The following is a 22338-nucleotide window of genomic DNA, read 5'->3' as shown; positions in this document are numbered from 1 at the left end:
ATGTTCCTATCTTCAATTCCCTAACTTTATTTAGCACATTCTGTATGTAAAACTGTGCTAAGTGCAGGGAGAAATACTAGGTTAGATAAGAAGGATATTCACTAATAAATGTATGATGTATGTCCTTCCCGCCCTCCCCCCCGCCGCTCCCCTCCCCCAGCCAAAAAAAAAGGTTGATAATAAGTGTATCACAGAGATGCAATTAGTTGTGACAATTATTATATACATAATGTATGATTTAACATGTTTTCTTTACAAAACTCACATTTACTACCTACCTTTATCACCTTTAGCAATCCACAGATAAATACACCATGCTTGATCCAAAATGAATGCTCACAGAACTCCTGAGTGTTGATAGGAGCAGATATTTATCCCCATTTTATAGGTTGGAGATTAAAAGGCAGAAAAGTCAAGATATTCCTCCAAGTCATCAATCAATATGTAAAATAGACAAAGACAATTTGGACTAGTGTTTTGGTCAGGGTCAGAGAGGGAAAAGGGAAATAGATGCTATTACTTACACAATTATTTCTGACAGCACATGGAAAATACACTGACAGAACATTTTCTTTCAGCTCATTCACAATACATTGACTACCATAAAGCAAAGGGAAAGAACAATAACCAATAATAATAATAATAATAATAATAATAAATCATTAAATGTTGTGAAATTGCAATAATTAAGAAATATTAATTGCTTGCAGCTAAACCAGTTTAGATTATGTTACTTTTTCTGTAGTAGCAATCAAAGTATCCAATGGGTTACTTTGTAGAAATAGAAAATATAATAATAAAATTCCTCTGGAGAACTAAAAATTCTGTGATGCCAAGAGAAAGAATGAAATGAATTAGAAGGGATAGAGATCTCAAAGTGCACTACAAACTAGTAATCATCAAAATCATTTCTAACTGATTAAATTAGGTATGTGAGGTAGAGAAGCAAACATGGTTAGTATATGTCCATAAATCCATAAGCCTCACCTATTGTGATTAAAAACTCATGAACTGGCAAAAACCACTCAGGAAATGAAAAAAGTTAGGAGAAAGTAGGCTTAAACTGCATACCACACACCATCATGTGTTCTAAATGGATATGTGATCCAGATATTAAAAGATATTATCCATATCATTAACAAATTAAATATACCAATAAAACTTTATTTTTAAAAACAAAACAAAAACTGTTCTTCCTTTGGCTGTTGTGTTGCCTTTTAGTCTTACCTCCTAGCTCTAATTACAAAACTTTGTCAATTCTAACAGCAGTTAACTTATTATATTATCTTCACATCCTTTACATCCTATCTTTTCCCACTATCACTACTTTAGAACAATCCCTTATAATCACATCCTTGGTTTAGAACAACTTTCTAAGAGAGTCCCACATCTGTGCAATCTATCCTTCCCATGTGGCGAGACAAATATGTACAAATCTGACCAAATCTCTTTTGTTCAAACTTCTCAGTGGCTTCCTACTGTGTATCACATAACTTTTAACTGCCTTAGACCTGGCATTCAGGCTTCTACAACATGGTATTTCCTTCTCCTAAGTCAAACTTTATCTACTACTACTCTCCTTCATATGTGCCATACGCTGATAAAAGTCTATTGTCTATCACCAACAGTCCATCCTTTCTTGCTGCCATATCTCTGAGTACTGAGGTTATGCCTTTGGTTTGGAACATCCTTTTTTCCGTTCAGAATCTACCTCACAAAATCATAATTTAGCTTTCAAAAGCAGACTTAAATAAATCCTACCTCCTCTTTCCTTCATTCCTCCCACAGAAGTTGCTGTTTTGTCCTTCATTCTCCAAGACAATTATGATGTCAGAGAGGTGATTCCATGACCCAATCATAGCGGGAATAATCTTTTTTCCTTTGGATATCAAGTAGTACTGCTTCCCTCTCTTAGGTATTTAGTCTACTCAATTCCACACTGACTCTTCTAGCCTAGTTACATACTGCCTGTTTACTATAATTTTTTCATATTTATGTGTGGGTTAGCTCCCCCTTCCCCCATGAGAGCAGAAACCATTTCCTCTCCTTCTTGGGGGACAATGAATGGAGAGCTGGTCCTGAAGTCAGAAAGACGAGGCTCAGAGGCATGCTGGCTGGGTGACTCTGGACAAGTCCCTTACTTGCTCTGGGTCTCAGTTTACTCAAATGTAAAGTGAGGATAATTACAGCACCCATCCCCCAGAGTGGCTGTGAGGATCACATGAGAAGGTATTTGTAAAGGGCTTCACAAACCAACAAGCACTTCTATCAATGCTGGCTATTATTTGTTTTCAACTTTGTGTCTTTCACACATACAGTGGACCTTACAGGCTAAGTAAAAATTGAGGCAGCTAGGTGGTACAGAGGAGAGAAACAGCACAGGCCTGGGGAAGGAAAATCTGAGCTTAGAGCTGCCCTCAGACACTTAGATGTGTGATCCCAGACAAGTCCCTTAATCTCTATTTGTTCCAGTTCTGGAGAAGGAATTATAAAACTACTCCAAGATCTTTGCCGAGAAAGACCGTGGTATCTTGTAAAACAACTGAATGACTGAACAACAGCATTAACAATTCAACAAAGAAGGAAGAAAGGTGATAATTATATAGTTGGTGAACTTTGAATTCAAACTATAAATCACCAAATAAAGAGGGGAAATTCATCAATCAATTTACACATTCAAAAGAAGGCAGAGGAACAGTAGTATTCAACACACATTTATTCAGTGTCTATACAATCTAAAAAGTGGGGCACAAAGATAAAAATGTCACTGCTCACTTAAACTTTATCTTTACTGTAAGGCTATGCTATAAAATAAATACAAATAAGCACAGTATGTGGAAAACTAAAGAAAATAAGATTATAACAAGGTAAGAGATGCAGTGTCAATACATTAGAAACTAAGTTGTGCCCATCAATTGAAGAAGAGATGAAATTATGAAATACAGATGTGATGGAATATTATTGTATTATAACAAATGATGAAGAGGATGGTTTCCTAGAGACACTTACGAATACTTATATGAACAAGGGAGAGTGAACTGTGCAAGACCAGAACAATGAACACAAAAACAAACACATCATTAAGACAAACTATTTTGAAAGACTTAAGGACTGATCAATACAATGATGAGAGGACCAATTGGGTTACCTACCTCTTAACAAAGAAATGATAGACCTAGAGAATTTTTTGGAAATGGCCAGTACAGAATTTATTTTGCTTGACTCTGCATGTTAATTATGAGGATTTTATTTTTCTCCCCCCACTCCCATCACCTCCAATGAGTGACAGAGAAAGGATAATAGATTTTTTGTTTGCTGAAAAATAAAATTTTTAGCAGGGGAAAAAAAGATGGGAGAGGGGACAAGAGAATAGACCTGGGACAGGCAGGAATGTCAGAAAGGCTTTCACAAGAGAAGATGTATGTACCTTACTTAAAGCTTCAAGGAAGACAAGGATTTTGAAAGGAGAATGTGAAGAGGGAGTAAATTCCAGACCTGAAGAATGATGGAAGAAAAAAGAATATTATGACAGAGCCAACACCACCAAAAGATTGAGCTACTGTTTTTCCTATGTCACCAGAATCACTATAAGCATCTAAAACACTACAAATTAACAAACGGCACACTGCAAACGAAATGTTAAATTCACTTCTCAACAGAATGATTAAAGTATTTTCCTAGTGGTCACTGAGTAAAAACAGAATAGCTGATCTCAAAATCTTTTGCTCACGGGAATTCTAAGGGATTGTTCTAAGCACCAATACAAGATTTTGGTATACAATAATCTGATGTTGATGTTGTGTCCATTTCTAGTCAAAATGACAAAGAAACAAAGATTGAGACTGTCTCACTTTGGAGGGAACTCAGGCGCATAGAAAGAAACAATAAAATTAAAATCCAAGATACATGAACCTGTACTTTTTCATTTTCCCTCTAGTCCTTCTTATGTAAGCTGGAAGATAAAAGGGCTTTTTAACAACTTCAGGTATTCATAGAAAAGTCATTTCTTCTAAAACTGAATTTATAGACAAGTTTTATCCTCTGTGCAGATTTGAGATAGACTGAAGGATTAAGCTGCAAACCTTGAGAGAGCTCTCCAGCAGTAATTAATGTAAAGAATATAAAGTCACTAGTGAAGATTTCACATTCTCTAAGAAATTCCTACTGCCTAAACATAGTCCTCAGCAAATCTTTTCTGGACTCTGCAACTGGCTATCTATCTCCTCCACAAGAGTTCCAAATCTTTTTTCTCTGTCATGAATTCTCCAAACTCTCCATCATCTTTGGCAGTCTGAAGAAACTTATGGACCCTTTCTCAGAATAATGCTTTTAAATGCATGAGTGCAAAGGAAATCAAACACACTGAAATAACATTGCCTACACATAAATACTACATTTATACATACACACTTTTTTTTAAGGTTCATAGACTCTAAATTAATATTTTCTACCCTATGCCATGATTTATCCTCCTGAAGAAGAGAGCTGTTAAAAACGAAACAAGTTAACACAGCAAGTGATAGTGAATTCTTAATCATGGGTTGTTCTTTTTTAAGAAGAGGTAACTGTTTGTTAAATCTAGTATATAAAAGGTAGCAGACATAAGAGGAATAGTAGCAGATGAAAGAGCAAACATGAAATCAGAAGCCCTAGATTTAAACCCCACCTCAGATATTTTAGTAGCTGTGAGGCTGAGGAAAATATTCTAATTATCATTGATAAAGATTCTTGCTCAAGAATGGTTTGGACTACATAATTTCCAAGGTTCCTTCTTAATATGAGGGTATGTGATTTTATGATCATTGTGACTCATTTCAATGACAATCTTTCATTTTAAGAAATGAGAAAATAAGCATGGTAGTCCTAAAATCTTGAAATCACAAAATGCCAGAGCTGAAGTGACTCGGAAAATTATCCAGCCCAATTCATTCATTTTACAGGTAAGAAAATTGAGGTCCAGAATGGTCTATGGCTTTGCCCAATGACACGATACTACAGCTATTAAATGATATAGGACTTGTTTGAAAAAATACATCTAAACCACATTTTATCTTCTCCTAAAATAAATTAAATTAAGTTATATCTAAATGTCAAATTCAGTCTTACAAAATATCTTGTTAATTTTTCTCATCATATATATATATATGTATATACATATTGTGCTTATTGATTATATGAAAAACATAGAGCTGAATGACTTTGCCACTCTGGTTAAAACTGTTACAAAATACCTGTGATTAAAAACCCTACACACTTCGCTGAGGTAATAGAAACAAAATTATGTTAACAGTATTAACTTCATTTTATGTTGCTCGATAAATATTTCTCCAGGAAATATTAATAGATGACTAAAATTATTAAAATCTATTATTACCTCTTCATTTTGAGGAATGTCAGATTTTCCAGTGCAATTTTTAATGTCACCCAGGGGATAATTATAAGTTCATTAAAAAACTACAAAAACGACTCAGCAAAGAGTTAAAAATACAACTCTTACAATTCTAAATTATGGGGGAGCTGGGGGCAAGAGGTCACAGGGAGAGGTAGATAATTGCTTCAGGAAAAATATTAATCTTTGAATCTAACAAAGATAAAAGACAATAAAGATTTGGGGGGGGTATTCAATTTTATTTACCTAATCAAATAACAAATGTAACATCATGCCTTGTCCAGTCAGTAATTTCTTTAAAATCATGACATCCACAAAATAATTATATTTTGCTCACAATATGGTTTGGCCCTGTCTCACTTCAAAATTATATTGAACTCCTCCCACCTTCTTCTCCTACCAGCTATGACTAAAGGAGGTGTGGCAGATATTATTTCTCTTTAGACATCTTCAAGGAAAACAAAAAGTACAAAAACATAAAGTCAAAATACACTACGTTTTCCTTAAGATCATTATCTAAAATTCTATTTTGGGGAATACAGGGCACCGCTTGGTGTACTTCATACTGGTATCTAATTCTAAATTTGAACAGAACAGAACAGTGATTTTCAAAACAGAATTTATTTTTGTGAGAAAGGAGGAGAGCCCTCATACTTCCTCTTACTATCCTAAATACTCATTTAACCAAAAGTAGTATTTGATATACATTTTAAAAGTTCACATTTGATAAAGAACCTGCACACTTGATAGAGAATTTGAAAATAACCAGTTCCAAGGACAAATAAAATTCAAGACAAATCATGTTCTTTTTATTTTACTATTAAGAATATTTCCAAGAAAGTACACTTTAAAAAGTAGATGGATTGATTAATTTATACTTACTGACAATTCTACTTTATGGACATTCTTCATCTCTTTGGTCTTCAAAGATTTCTAGTTATCTGTTTCTCTCCCCATAAAAGTTGTTCTTAAATGTCTTTGTAATTAAACTTTCTGCCTCCTTCTCTACCCTGAGTTCAGATTTATGATTTCATCCATGTGAGGAATTCACAGGTTAAAAATTCAACAACAATTCTATAACTTAAAGTCCTAACAGGTAAATTCTTAAAAATCTCTTTTATAAAAGCTTTAACATCTGAATTTGAAGTCATCAGCTAAATTTAGTCATGTTACACTAAATTCAGTCATGTTATATAAAACTTTAATAAAATCCAGTGTTAAGAGTTAATGTTCATTGACGGTACACCTATAGTGCTAGCTGGAAACTGTTTTTTACATTTTTTGATCATCTTATTCGTAGTTCAAAATAATAGTTTAGGTTAAGAAAGCTAACTTTCTTCCCCCTAAGATATTTAATAAATATACACCACCTCACTGAAATAACTTAATTCTAGAGTGTCTTTAAAATATCATTTTTTTACCATACTACTAAAATAGAAAATAAAATAAGCCAAACCAACTTTCCTGAATTTTATAAAAAGAAAAATAGATGTAAAAAATTGGCACTTTTAAAAAATGACTACTCTAATTTTAAAATAAATAACCACCCTATGACTCTGTGCCAAACACAAAATAAAATCACCAAATATACTAGCACAAAATCTGTAATAGATTAACCCCTGACTAAGCCATTTTAAAAACTATAATAACTCAAGATAAAAATTGCTTTAATTTCTCTCACTACCAATAAAAAGGTGGTCTAACAGCAAACAGGCTCCAGATCTTTGATGACCAAATACCCAAAGCCCAGAACTCATTCAAACCAACCAATCAAATTTTATTTTTGTCATCTAAGATTATATCAAAATCTTTTCCTGATTTTGCCCTTTAATGCCCAGTTATCATCAATGTTTTGAATATATCTGAAATTTTAAATCCTTATTTTATCTGTTTATTTCTGCCTCCTTTCCCACAATCTTCTTTTTCCTTTTTACCAAAACTATTGCGTTTTAGTCATTCCAAGATGAAAATACAAGCAGCAAACTGGACAGGATTGTCAGCAAAAAGGAGGGGTTTTGGTAAATCATCAAGTAAAAATTCCATCTTTACATGAGACAGTGGCTTCCTCACTTCCCTAGGAAATCCAGTTTTTTCAATGGAAGAAACTTCCACAAGGATGTGCCATCTGAAGGATCTTACCTTTTTGGCTCTCTGTGCTATATCTGGTGTCCTTGTGAGCAGCTTTTCAATCAGATATTCTCTATTCTGTAAAAATAAACATTCCACCAGTTAAAATCAACTTAGATGCACTGAAATTCAGTATCATCTCAAAAAAACAGGTTGACTTATGAGGGTTATGAAGCAATTTACCTTGGCTTTCTGGAAGAATTTGCATTTTAAAAGTTCTGCTGCTGTGGGCCTGAAAGATCAATAATAAATTAGAGTTGAAACAATGACCACTCAATATATATAGTGCCTGAATGAAATAACCCAAATTCCAGAGTATTCTTTACAAGACTACATTAGGAATGGCCAAACTGTCAAACTGTAAAATGGATCCACATAAAAAAGTAGCAGTCTTTACAAGTTAAATACATGGATCAAAAATCAATCGACTAACTTTGATTCTTACTGTCCATGGCAAAGTCCATGTCTAGGAGAGACAGCAGAGTGACCATGCTGCAACCTAAATCCTTTTTCTGTATCAGTATTAATGGGAGATCACAATCTGCATGTGTCATGATCCTGTCCCCTTGCTTGTGGTAAAGTCCCTTGGGCCCAAGATCTGCAAAGATGTTCTTAAGGGCTATCTGGAAGCGTGTGGAACAGTGAGGCACATGCATTGTGAGAGTAAATTGTATTTCTGACTTGTCTACCAGTCGGCCTATAAACTCTTAGAAGGGAAGGTCTGTGCTCTCCTGAATCTCAGTATCTTCCCCAGGCATTTCCAAAATGAATATTGTATATACCTGGAGAAATGTTTATTGCACTGGATGTAGAGATTCAGAGAACTGACTTAAAATACTTGCCCCCAAAATATAGAATGGCTGTGAGTACTATATTCTGTTTTTTTGTTTACAAGTACCATTATTATTTCCCCTCACCAACAGTCAGTTCAGAGGGCACAGTTTAGAGAATGCTTATCCAGACTTCTATCCTCATATTTCAAGTGGAGGACAAAATACACCAAATTATGGCACCTATTATATGAAACTACCATGAACTACTCTCCATAAAGGAAACATGATGTGGGAATGGGAGAGCTACAGGCAGGAAGTCTTGCCTTCAAGTTATGCCTCAGATTCAGTGACTTGACCATAAGCTGGTCAATTGGCCTCTCACAGCACCTAGGAATAATCAAAGTTACAGGTGAACTGTCTGTCTGCATTAGAGCTCGAAGTTTTCACATTGGATGTTTCATATGAACCAATCTGGATTGTCTTACTCTATTCTCCTCCACAAAAAATAATCTGCTGAAAATAATTACTAAAAGAGGTGACCATTGCTCCAGGGATTCCAGGGAAAACACTGAGTCAAAGATCCATTAAACTCTTCCATTTTAAATATGAATTAAATTAATTTAAACATGAATTTATAAATGTCTAAAAGAAATAAGTATTTAAAAGTATTATTATTATTACATAATTTAACTTAGGGAAATTTTGTTAGGATTGTGTTCTTTTAAACTTACAAAGTCAAATCAAAACATTAGGGAAGGGAACTGATGCACAGGTTGGGACAAGAGGTGATTATAAATTTTTTGATATCTTTATGTGCAAGAAATTAAGAAAAGGCAGAAGGGGCAAACTATTCATAGAATCTGCTATAAGATATGTACAGATACATTTAGATATTAATAACAATGATGATAGCTAGCATACGTAGGCCAATTTTAGATTTTACAAATATCTCATTGTACCCTGACACAATTCTGGATTGAGGTACTATTATTATCCCATTTTACAGATGAGGAAACTGAGGCAGCAATGTTAAATGACTTGCAGAGGGTCACACAGTAAGTTTCTGAGGTAGAACTTAAACTCAGATCTTTCTGACTCCAAGTCCAGGGGACCAGCCATTGGGTCACTTAGTTGTCCCTCTTGTTTCACAACCTAAAGCAAAAGTGAGGGGCCTCCAAAAGAAAGGAAAATGACCATCATACTTTAAAAATCACACAGAATTTAAAATAACATGATGCTAAAATATTTAATGGGTCTCTATTTGGCTAAGTTATCACTACTTTTAGTACTTCATCCTCTAGGGTACAATTTCAAGTCCACATTAATGACCTCGTTAAAATTGTAAAGATTCACTAAATAAAAGACTGGGAGTGAGGTAAATGGAGTGAGGAAGAGGAACAGTGAATGCACAAATGAGATATTCAAGTGAAAATGACTCTCTTTTTACTTTCCCACTCAAGCTTTCCCCCTGGTAATTTCTGCTTCAGGACAAAGTACTTTCTCTTCACAATATCAGACTAACAGGGGGCTTATTCTTAGGGTATAGAGTTTGTACAATAATATTATTTTCTAACACAACATTATTTATGTAGCGAAAAGGAAATCAGGTTCAAAAGCAAAGCAGGAAGAGAAAAAAAAAGGGGAAAAAAAGCTTCTCATTTCTCTATATATCTTCTTTTTCATCAAATAACACCTCACCAAAAAATCCACTATGTATGACCAAGAAAAGAGTCAACGGATTACAGTATTCATTTTTTAAAATAACTAATTTAAACAACAGGTACTGCTTTACCAAATATATACAGAGCAAAGAAACGGCAAATGACCAAGCTCACTTTCTCCCTAAAACCAGGTAAATAAATTAAAGCCTGGGAAGAAGAGCCAACAAATCTCTCAATAGCAATATACCTACTGCAAGGACACACAGAAAATGGATTTAAAAGAGACTGGTAGGCATAGGCTCACAGACTTTAGAGCAGGAAGGTACATCTGAAGGCTAACTAGTGCAGTTCCCTTACTTTACAGATAAGGAAACTGAGCCCTGGAAAGAGTAAGGGACTTGCCCAGGAGAGAAGACAGAGCCAAGATGCTCTTGAACCCAGGTGCACCCTTTCCATTGCACTCCACTGTCTCGCAGAGAGTAGGTATAAGAGAAGAAAGACTTTTAGGAAGTCTCAATATTTCAGCAGTTACACTTTTATGTAACAATGGCGCAGGAGAACTGTGTGACTCAAACCTTTTGGCCGACACAGATAGAGAAGACATTACATTGCAATTATGTTCCCTCCCTTCATGGTTACCAGCAATTTTCCACTGCAATGCAACACAATATAAATAAAGGAGGCTCCCTGCACCTAAAGGAAAGGTTCATGTTCAGAGTGATGATTCATTTTAAAGCTTTTAAAGCCACGCAGCAGTCTACAAGTTTTCAGTTTTCATAAGACTAACAGCTCCTCTCCCTTAATAAATTACTCTCTTGAGCAAACAATGGATTAAGGATAACACTGCTTTTTATATTTTTTAATACAGTAAAACTTTATTTAAAAATGCAAATCTTAGCTCAAAGGACATACAAAAGCAAAAGCCACAAGCCAGAAGTCCACCCCAAAAAATCCTCTTGTTCATAAATCACCTAGATTCTCTTAAAGGAGCAGAAGGAAATAGAGTCTAGCATAACAGTTCTTAATTTGGAGTCTGAAAAGCTTGTTTAAAAAATATACCAATTAGAATAACTGTAATTTAATATTAGTTTCCTTTATAACACTATATATTTTATTTTATATATTTAAAAAATATTATTCTGGGAAGGGGATATTCTTAGGCTTCCCCAGAATCCTAGAGTTCTATGATACAAAAGTTAAGAAGCCCTGGCTCTGGTGCTTTAAAAATTCCAGAATAAAAATGTGTATTTTTTTGTACCTTGCTTAAGCAAAAGTCACTTCTTTTCCCCCCTTAAAGAAATGCTTAAATTTCTTTATTTCTCATATTTCACTTATGCAAATTCTATTTCCATATTTTTAAAAGAAACTTCTCCTCAATGTTCCAGTCATAAAACTGGCATAAAACTTTTTTTTTTTTTTTTTTAAGAATTGCTGGATATTTTGTCAACTCTATCATGTCTGGACAATACATAGGGCACATAAATGCTTAATATATATGTATTAATTGACTATTTTATAAATGTGTGATTTTGCACACAATTTTACACATTATCAGCTAGATTTCAAAACTAGTTCAAGAAGCATGCTGAAAAGTAATGATCCACTGCTGATGGGAAGGATGAAGGACTGAGGGGAAGAGCAATATAAATTCTGCTTCTGCCTGAAAGTCATTTTTACTCAGCATTATTGTAATGAATGGCAAAGTACTTACTTTACAACCTAGAATAAAAAGAAGAGATGAGTGGGGTCTATTAGAATTTAAAATTATTTTCACCAAGTATAAGTTTGGTGACAAATAAATGGAACAAAATAACATTAAAGAATAAGGCCACTGCAATATAATAATAAAGAGGCCAAAAATAAGACATATAAAAAACATGGTAAAAACGAAAAAACCATAAATGAATTACCTGGGAATGGCAAAGTAACAATTCCATCATGAAAAATACTAGCATAAGTTTATTAAAGTATTATTCCCAAAGATGGGCTTTAAGCTTTAAGAAAAATGAATTTCAAAAAATTGGAGTAAAGGACCTACAAAAACATGGGTTGAAAGTTCTGGAACTGTTGGCTCTAGAAAAGATTTATATATATTATATATATTAGAAAGATTAATATAGAAAAGAAATGATTTAATTAATAATCAAGAGTATAAAAGTATTTTCTGTAAGAGAAAAACCTTAACTTTTTGTACATGGGATTTATCTAAGAGAAGAGGAAACACTTTCTAAAGACATTATTGTAAAATGGAAAAATGACTGAAGAAAGATATATTTGCTACAGATTTTAAACTATATGTACCAATTTGTCTAGTATGATTTAAATGTACTGTAATGGAAAAAAAAGTTTTGGACTGACCTTCTAAAGATTAGGCCTCAAATCCCACTTGTACCATTGACTAAGTAGTTGACTGTAGGTGAGCTGATAAACCTTCACTTTTTCCAAATCAAAATGAAGATGTTAGAATACAAGGCCTCTAACATTTTTTCCCTAGCTCTAAATCTTAAGATTCTAAGTACTTTGCTGTCTGAAGTAGAGGGATGGACTAAACCAGACAATTTCTCAAAATCCTGTCTACTTTCATGAATGTACTATATAATTTTGAATAGTGACCTAATCAAGGTCAGCAATGGATTTATTAGTAGGAACCAATATGAGAAAGGCCTACTGAGGCCATATACCAGTAATTCAGATAACCAATAATCATAATGAAGTAATAATGATTACGGGAATATATCATAGCTACCTAGGGTATTTCAAAGTCACACTTAAGGGAGAAAAAACTTGACTATGAGAGCACATATTCACAGCAATAATCCAAGAATAAATGGGAAGCATTACAGTTAATTGAATGCCATTTGTTTCTGCTGTTCATTGATTAATCTTTTTAACGTAAAATCTCCTTAATCTTCTTTACTGATAATCTTGTAAGTGGTACAAACAGTTTGTTCTGTATGGAAAAAGCAACTCATGCAAAATTCAATAGCTATGCCTAGTTTAGACTAGAGTTGGCAAGATATTCAAATAGGAGGTCAGCTTGACCTACCCTGTTTAAGATGTCAAAAGATTTTTTAAATGCAGCACTGAAAATTTCCTTTGCTTTTTTCATTTCATGAAAAAAGTCTCCTAATACCTACAATAAATCCTGGTAATGGTAATAAGATCCCATGCTGTAATATCTTGCTGTATTTACCTTTTGAATTCATCATTATGAGGGACAAGTATTTTCCAAACCTTGTCTTTCTTCTCCCTGTGCAATTTTATCTTTGGCAAAAATGACATGTGATCAATTTGATTCCCCTAGGCTCAGGGATCATCTCCATCTCTCACAATCCTTCTCCATAAATAGCAATAATTACTTAAATCACTCTATATGTAAGTGTGCATGTACAGAAACCGTGAAGTTGGAAAAGTATGTGGATAAATGTGTTTATGTATCTTTCTTTGGGTCTCAATTCTTTCCTCATCGATAAAGACTGAAGTAAATGATGTCTCAATGTCTGTTTTAATTCTAATATTCTATAATTTCATTGCTTAGGTCAAGTAATCAGTTTGTCTTTGAAGATATGACATACCTTTTAGAAGGATCCTTTTGAAGGCATAATGAAAGTAATTTTCTAAAGGACTTGCCATATTTTTTCATCATTTCTTTGTCTTCTACTCCAGTTTCTAAAGTAGGAGGATCATTTTGCAACGTCAACATTAACACCTGCATCAGAAACAAACAAAAGGAAAAGTTTTAGTACTTTCCTTCCTGAAAGGAAGGCAATTTCAATAAAGAAAAGTCTTTTATGTGATTCTAATGTGAAAACTCCTCAAAATTATATTCTTTTCCAACATATTAAGAATTTCTATTTTCTTTCATACAAAATGCATATATGGTTTATATTCTTTTTTTAAACGTTACTAACACATATGAAATTTATTACATATATCGAGAATGAGTCACTGAAAAAATGTTTATTAATAAGTTGGCTGATATATTTTGAAAATGCATTATATAGTATAAAAGTTAATTTTAGAGAAAGACAGCTGAACAATAATAGTACAAAATGTCAAATATACTAACAGCATAACAAGAGCCAGTCTGTCACTTCTGATTTCATGTCATTCTAGATTGGGAGAGCATAGACCGAAAAGAGGAAGACATAGCCAACATCCTACACAAATATCCAATTAAATAAAATTTTAAGGACATGGTGAAAGTCATGCCAGTAAAGAATTGTTTACTTTTCAGTGAACTAAACCTCCAAAAGAACCAAATTACTGAAACAGAAAAGAATAAATTGCTTTAAGGGAACTATAATAATCATTTTAAGGCATAGAACTACCAGTCCATGAATAGAAATCAAAAGTGAAAAAAAGAATTTTAGGGAATTTGCAAGATCCAAAAAGCATCTGAGTAAATTCAAGAAACAAAAGATATGGAACACACTATTTGCAACAAACTAAATGAAATAACTCAGAATCTTACAACTTTACTAAAATTCAATCTCAATACACCAAATCCTAAGGAATAGAATGATATTCCTCTTTTGGAAATGAAGGAACATACACATAACAGTAGATAATGTGTCCAAACTGAACTTGAAAGACAGAGAGATCTTGGATAAGAAGAGCTGTTCCAATACCCAGCTCAAAAGAACCTTCCTATCTCAGTGGAACAAAAGCAACACAACCTGAAACCAAAAAGATTCAATTCCTTCCTTTTAAGGACTACTTGAAATGATTTGTCAGCAAATTCAAAGGAGAAAAGGAAAAATCAGCTTCCTGGAGCCAAAAATCATTTGCTTTTGAAAAGTAGATTTTGCAAATAAATTATTTCGAGTTACAAAATGTTCTTACACCATGAATTCACAAATCAGTCTTAATTTATGCCAAGGATGTCATGTGAATCTAGATTCTTCTCCAATTCCTTCAGACATCAAATAAATATTTGATAAAGAAATAAAGTGGATAATTTATTGTTCACTGGGAATAGCAAAAGAGAAAAGAGAGAGAGAGAGAGAGAGAAAGAATTGTAAAACTTCATGAAGAAAGGCTCCTAGGATTTCAGACTGGAATTAGTATGACTTTGGTATGAAACAAAAAACACTAGGAAGAGAGGAAGAGAGAAAGAAAGCAAAGAACAAAAGAAATGAGGGGAGAACACTGAAAAAAAGAATGTTATAAGTTATTTATGAGTTCTTGATGGGAGAGAAGTACTTTAGCATTTTATTTTAAATTTATAATATCTGCCCTAGGGAAAATAAAACTCTTTTGAGCTTCCTCTTCTCAAAATAGTCATGTTTTTCTCATTTTTTTCATTCTAAAATTTCTCAACCTCAAGATATAGCCCAGGTATATTAGCACTTGGTTTATAGAACCACAACCATGCTTGTGGGCTGGTTAATATTTTAACAAAAAAATATGAATATGTTCAAAACACATTTCCTGTTCTTAAACAGGTTCAACTACCCCGAATACACACACACACACACACACACACACACACACACACACACACACCCCTCTATATCAGGGGTGAAAATTTTATAAGACAGTAACAAATTTAAGATGGGGAATTAAGCCACAAAACTGACTTAACAATAGCTAATATTTATAGAATTCCAACTATGTACCAAGGACTTTACAATTATTATTTCATTTGATGCTGACAATAATCATGGGAGGTCTGTGGTGTTATCCTCTTTTACAGATGAGGAAACTGAGGCAAATGAGTTAAGAGAATTGCGTGGGGGCTAAACAGCTAAGTGTCAGAGACTGCATTTGAACTCAAGTATTCATGACTCTTGCATTCTATCTGTACTTTATCTGTTTGTAATTTCAAAAGGAATAATGTCATTATTTGTTAACTACCAACATAATGAACAATTTCTTAATTACCTCCATCCTCAGAACATAAAGCTTCAATCCTGGCAGATACAATTGATTTTTTCACTCACAGCAACTCTATTCAACCACAAAACACTGAAATTGGTTGGATAAATTTTGTTCATTTTCAGAAATACAAAAAAAAAAAAAAAAACCTGCAGATTCCTTGGAACTAAATTTAAGATCAAATATATAATTTTCAATAATAATTACTTTCATAGGAGGATATTTGTGATAAGGTGCAGCTCCTGTTGCCAATTCAATGGCTGTTATTCCGAAACTCCACATATCAGCCTTGAAGTCATAGCCTCTCACCTATTGTTACAAGAAGAAAAATACACTTTAATTTTACATACTGAAATCATGTTATATAGGATATATTCACTTCTACTTATAACTTGTATCAATATGATATAAATTCACTGTACTCTATCAATAATTGTATAACCTTTTTACCTGTTCCATAACTTCAGGTGCCATCCAACAAGGGGTGCCCACAAATGTTTTCCTTACTTTATTACGAGTAACATCACCTCCTGTTGCCAAAAAAGCGCTAACACCAAAATCTGAAAGAAAAAGGAACAAATGGAAAATTTTATTTGTGTAACATTTTCCTACTTCTAAATTTGAAAAGGAACCTACAATACATATCATTACTATTGTAATGATGACACTTAATGACAAATAGCTTCACTACAAACACATTCACATTAGCCCAAATTCCCTGCCTGCATAGACTTTCAGAAGGTAGCTTTCTGTGTACAAGAACATCAACTTTAGACAAACTGCTTGTAAGATCATGTACAAAATCATCACAATAAGCACTCCTCTTGTTGGTTTGCTTCTTGTATTTTCTTGACTTCTTGATTCCAACTGACTTAAGTGTTTTGTTTTGTTTTGTTTTTTAATTTGGTTTTTAATCCAGCAATGAATAACTTCTATTGTCCACATGTTCCCTCTCTAATCTCAGATCTTTTTAGGCTAACCAAAACCATAACAACAAATCTATAAACACTATTAGGTTTAAAGCAAATAACATGCCCAGATATGTCTGAATGTTTGGCTTTTGGATAATTTTTCTTGAATATATGGTTTTGCTTATGGTGTTTATGAGCACTAAACAATACCCTTTATAACATCTGTAATCCATTTAAAATTCTTTCACAGGGAAATAAATTAAATATAGGTGGGACACAAGTGTGAATATAAATGTATATGTCCATATTTGCCTTTCAAAACACAAATGTACAGTTTTACATTTAAAGAAGAGGTAGGAAAAAGAGATTACCAAAACAAATACTGGTGCAGACCTATAAAAAGAATCATATCAAAGTGATCTAGCATAACTGAAAGACAAAAAATGCTTTTCAAAAAGGGACAAATGCTAATCATTCTAAAATCTTCAGAATTGCTCATACAAATTCTTTGATAAGATCATGCTTTTTCAGCTGTCAGGGTGACAGCAAAGGCCATAGTACAACTTGAAATGAACTAAGGTCATAATTTATCAGAACTTTATTTTGGGCTATTCTATAGTTGGGATAATAAATTATAATTGCTACTTTATGTTGCTTTGAAAAAAAAAAAGTTTCCCGGTTGTGTTACAGTAATCATAGATTGTCATGATTTAAAATTTACAACTTCTCAATGAGACAAAATATAAGGAAAAAAACGAAAATTGACAAATGAAATCTTTGTTCCTTCATCCTCTCATGCTAATATTGTTCAAAAGTATGTTTTTAAAGTGTTTGGATTCATTTATCTGTGAAACTCAAAACCTTTGCTCAGGCTTCTGGGGCAAAAGAAAAGAACAATTCTTAAGAAGTACATTTAAGTGGATTCAACTAGCCTTTTTTATACAATTACTGTATAGGATAGGGGAAAAGATAAAGAATCAAGAAAATTTCTTAAGATAATAACTTGCATAGAATTTCTAATTCTGAAATAGATTCCAATTATGACTTTATCTTAACTAAACTTAATTTCATGCTAATGGATGAATATAAAATAATTTTGCATAATCTACAAATTTATTTTATTGAGACTATAGATAGAAGGTATTTTAGGAGAATTTGATCTTAAAATACACAAAATAAAGTAATATGAGATAAAGATGTACAGTTTTAAGATTGTGGGCTTTTTGTTTGTTATCTCATTTTCTTATATAACTTGTCAACTTGCACCGGAAATTTACAAAACCTGAGAAAGACTTAAGGTTAGGGTACATTATTGGTCGAATTCTTTCTATAAATCCATCTTTCATAATGTAAGTTATGGTAGGCTTACTCATAACATCATCTAAGAAAATTCATTAAAGAGAGCTAGAAATTTTTAAAGCCTCAGAGGAAAAAAAAGATAACAAACTTATGTAGAATTAGAAAATATCTATTGTAACATCCACACAAATATATCTAAATAAATACGCAATATACTAAACAGGCATTTCTTCTATGTACAGAGACAGAGAGGGAGGAGGGAGGAGGAAGAAGAGAAGGAGGGAAAAAAAGAAGGAGGTGAAGGGGAAAGGGAAAGAGAAAAATTTATCACAGCTAGACTGATATACCCTTGTATTTACTTTGACTGCATTTGTATATGTACATGTTGTTAAACATTCTCGAGTGCTGGAGTTAAGATTTTTGGTCTTTTTTTCCCTAGGTTTAGCATAAAGTAGGTAGCTCAGTCTTTATTAGCCCTATTCTCTAAGCTGTCTTCCAGACAGAAATGCTACATGATACTACAGAAGAGGACAGAAACAAAAGCAAAGGGCTCCATGAATCCTGATGATGAGATATAGTCCCCTCATTTCTTCCTTCAATACCCTTCAGATGAGAATACTACTACCATCATATTAAAAATTTGTCCATCTTACTTTCTAAATCAGGGGTTAATAAACTATGCTCTGCAGGCTAAGTCCATCCCACACCCTATTTTTAAACAGCCCCCAAGTTAACTAAATTGAGGTTTTGATACATCTTTGGTTTAAACACAGTGACCCAACTATCTGCTTAGTTTATTAGTTCACTTTTCCCCTAATTAACAACACTATATTACTAGTAACCACATTTTGCTGTTCTTTTTAGCAATTTATTCATTTGGCAATCACCAAATCTAATAATTCCTCAGAAATAACCTCTTGGGTCCCAAGGTTTAACTATCACTACACCCTGAGAAAGCCTGCCATGCGCTTGCTGCTAGTGGGTTGGGGGAAGAACTGCACTTGTCTAGAGTTGCAGAATAGCAGCTTTTCTGCAATATTCAGAATGTTCTTCTACAAAAAGTCTTTTTTAGTCCTTACTGTTAATGCCTCTGTCCCATATATATTTTATCTATAAGAACTGTTAGTATCCCATCTGCCCCATTAGCCTGTGAGCCCCTTGGGGCAAGAAGCATTTTCCCTTTTTAAGTCTCTTTTGTAAACAGTCTTCGATTTGGCTTGTTAGAACCTGGATTAGAGCCCAGGTTGACCTGGCTATGCAGCCAGCTCTCTAACCAACCTGACAGTACCTTTCATAAAAAAATAAAAAATTTAAATTCTTTTTAAAAATGCACAAGGCAGAAATTCCAGTAGATCAATTTGAACAAGCACTTGTGGCAACAAGCACTATATTAAGATACTGAAGAGGATTCAACTCAACATATAAAAATTGAGTATCTATTAAGTACCAAGAACTATACAAGGCACTGTGAATACAGGACAATTTTAAAATGGCCCCTATTCTTAACCAATTTCCAGTTCATTACATATAAACTTGCACAATCTCTGCCACTGAGAGTTTATAATCAGGTTGAGAAAAACATGACATAAAACAAGAAAGTAAGCAATACCATACATATGATAATAGACCACAAATATAGCACAGAACCTAAAGGCTAAAGAAATTCTGTGGAGAAAAAAAAAAAGTGACCTAGGATTATAGGAAACACTTCAAGAGAAAACAGAATTTGGGCCAAGCCTTAAAGGATGTGGGTTAAGGTTTGGACAGGAAGAGCAAAAGATGCAGAAGATGAGGAAATTAAAAGATACAAGAATATCATGGAGGGCATGTAAGACTCAGAAAGAAATCTGGTCTGATACAAGCAGAGGATTCATAATTTGCAAATAATTGAGCATAGGACAGGCTAAGCAGAATTTCCAGACTTCATTCTCTTCCCTTTTTCCTTGAAAAAAATTTCAAATTAAGTAAATTTTTTTCTTTTTCTTTTTTAAGCTTTTTATTTTCAAGACATATGCATGGATAATTTTTCAACATTGACTCTTTCATAGCCTTGTATTTCAGATTTTCCCCTCCTTCCCCTTCCACTCTCTCCCCTAGATGGCAAGCAATCCAATATACGTTATGCATGTTATAATATATGTTAAATCCAATATGTGTATACATATTTATACACATATTTATATATATATACACACACACATATTATAAACATATTACTGTACAAAAAAAAAAAAACAGATCAAAAAGGAAAGTGAATGAGTAAGAAAACAAAATACAAGAGAACAACACAAAGAGTGAGAATGTTATGTTGTGAACCACACTCAGTTCCCACTGTCCTCTCTCTGGGCGCAGATGGCTCTCTGTGTCACAAGATCATTGGAACTGGGCTCAGTCATCTCATTGTTGGAAAGAGTCACGTCCATCGAAATTGATCGTCCTATAATATTGATGTTACCATGTTCAATGATCTCCTGGTTCTGCTCATTTCAATTAGCATCAGTTCATGTAGTAAGTCTCTCCAGGCCTCTCTGAAATCATCCTGCCCATCGTTACTTACAGAACAATAACATTCCATCACATTCATCTACCATAACTTATTCAGTCATTCTCCAACTGATGGATATCTACTCAGTTTCCAGTTTCTTGCCACAAACATTTTTGCACATGTGAGTCCCTTTCCCTTCTTTAAAATCTCTTTGGGATATAACCTCATTAGTAATACTGCTGGATCAAATGGTATGCACAGTTTGATAACTTTTTGAGCATAGTTTGAAATTGCTTCATAAGGGACTGAGTTCCACTCACTGGATGCCTGGAAATGGCTGGATGAAAGAGGCTGTAGAGAGAATTCTTGTTCAAAAAGCTTTAAGGTTCCTTCCAGCTTTGAAATTCTATGATTCAAAAAAGAAAGTGGGAGACCTTGAATGTCAGGTTATGTGATATCTGGACTTGGTCTACCAATTAATACAGATTTCAGGGTACAGTCATTTTTTAAGAATATCAATTCAGTAGAGACATTAAAGAGTAGGAGAGAGGGTAAATTTAAAGCAATAAAAGGAGACAAGAAGCTAGAACTCAGATATGCAGCAAAGACTAGTGCAGAAAGGAATAAACTGAAGACACACAACAAAGGTAATATCTTAGAACTTAATACTGATTGGACATAGGTAATAAAAGGTAATTAAGAGATTATTCATAGAATTTAATACTGATTAGATATGTATGATAAATGAAAAGTAAATATCAAAGAGCTTAAATACTTTCCCAAATCCCTCACAGCAAGTTAAGATGATAATAAAAAAATCCCAATCCCAGAATTTCCACTTAGTTGCTTAGTCCTTTTGAATTTTATTGCTTACAAGTGAAAGTCAAAGAATTTTCCTTTAAGGAAAAGGAAATAAGTGAGGGCAAATCAGAGCAGTAGGGTTAATAGTCCAGAGTTGCCAACTTCTCTGTTGAGTAAAGATCAAATAGTGATTACTCAACACAGAAAAAACTAGTTTGATGTTCTCTGTTTAATCCAAAATGACATGTGCATATCCCCCAAAACAATGCCTGAGCAGTTTGATATGATTCCAAGTCTTAGATTTGTTACTGGTCAAAACAGAAATGTACTGCCAAAAAACACAGAACATTTTCAGAGATTCCTGCATTGGCTCCTCCAGAATCTCATGTCTTCCTGTAAAGTATGTACCATCTCCTAGCACCACTAGGCCATCATCAACAAACATTAAGTACATTCTCATAGAAGACAGAGTCACAGAGGGTACCTTGCTCTGTTCTAATGTTTCAAAGAAAATTAATAAAGAAAAAAGAGAATGCCAATCAAGGGAGAAGAATATAAAAAAATAAATAGCAAACACATAGTAACACAGCATGAATCTGTTAGGTGCTGTGTGTGTACATGTATATATGAATGTACACGTGATCACCATGGAAGTGGATGTCTATCCGTTTTTTGTTGGTGTTGATAAGCATGGAAGCATTAGAAAAATCAAGGTTTTATATAGCCAGAGTATAATTAAGGAGTGGAGATTCTTAAGTTTTTTTGTGCTACGGACCACTTTGGTAGTTTGATGAAGTCAATGGACCCTTTCCCAGATTAATAGTTTTAAAAGCATGCAATATACAGGATCTGAGAGATAATTTTATTGAAATACAATATCAATTTTTTTTAAAGCACGTACAAACCTCAGCTTAAGAAGAATCCACAACACAAAGGATAACCCAATTTTTTATTTGCCAAAAACTCTAGGGCAGGTATTTATAACACCTGACTATCTCATAAAAGATCAAAC

At 33.6% G+C, this 22338-nt stretch overlaps 1 protein-coding gene across 3 annotated transcripts in view; it reads right to left on the bottom strand.

Annotated features, from left to right (window-relative positions):
- Positions 1–22338, bottom strand: part of STK39 (serine/threonine kinase 39) — a 333400-nt gene that overhangs the window by 179494 nt on the left and 131568 nt on the right. For all 3 annotated transcript variants that reach the window (XR_007952014.1, XM_051986226.1, XM_051986228.1), the window contains exons 6-10: positions 16281–16390; positions 16038–16139; positions 13526–13659; positions 7700–7748; positions 7529–7594 (exon numbers count right to left, since the gene is read on the bottom strand). Coding sequence is in view for 2 of the 3 variants with exons in the window: in XM_051986226.1 (XP_051842186.1) it covers positions 7529–7594; positions 7700–7748; positions 13526–13659; positions 16038–16139; positions 16281–16390 (461 nt within the window). In the remaining variant the exon portion in view is untranslated. The remainder of the gene's footprint in view (positions 1–7528; positions 7595–7699; positions 7749–13525; positions 13660–16037; positions 16140–16280; positions 16391–22338) is intronic.

The sequence above is a fragment of the Antechinus flavipes genome, chromosome 3, assembly GCF_016432865.1.
Source record: "Antechinus flavipes isolate AdamAnt ecotype Samford, QLD, Australia chromosome 3, AdamAnt_v2, whole genome shotgun sequence".
NCBI classification, from domain to species: domain Eukaryota; kingdom Metazoa; phylum Chordata; class Mammalia; order Dasyuromorphia; family Dasyuridae; genus Antechinus; species Antechinus flavipes.
This window is presented reverse-complemented; position numbering and strand designations above follow the sequence as displayed.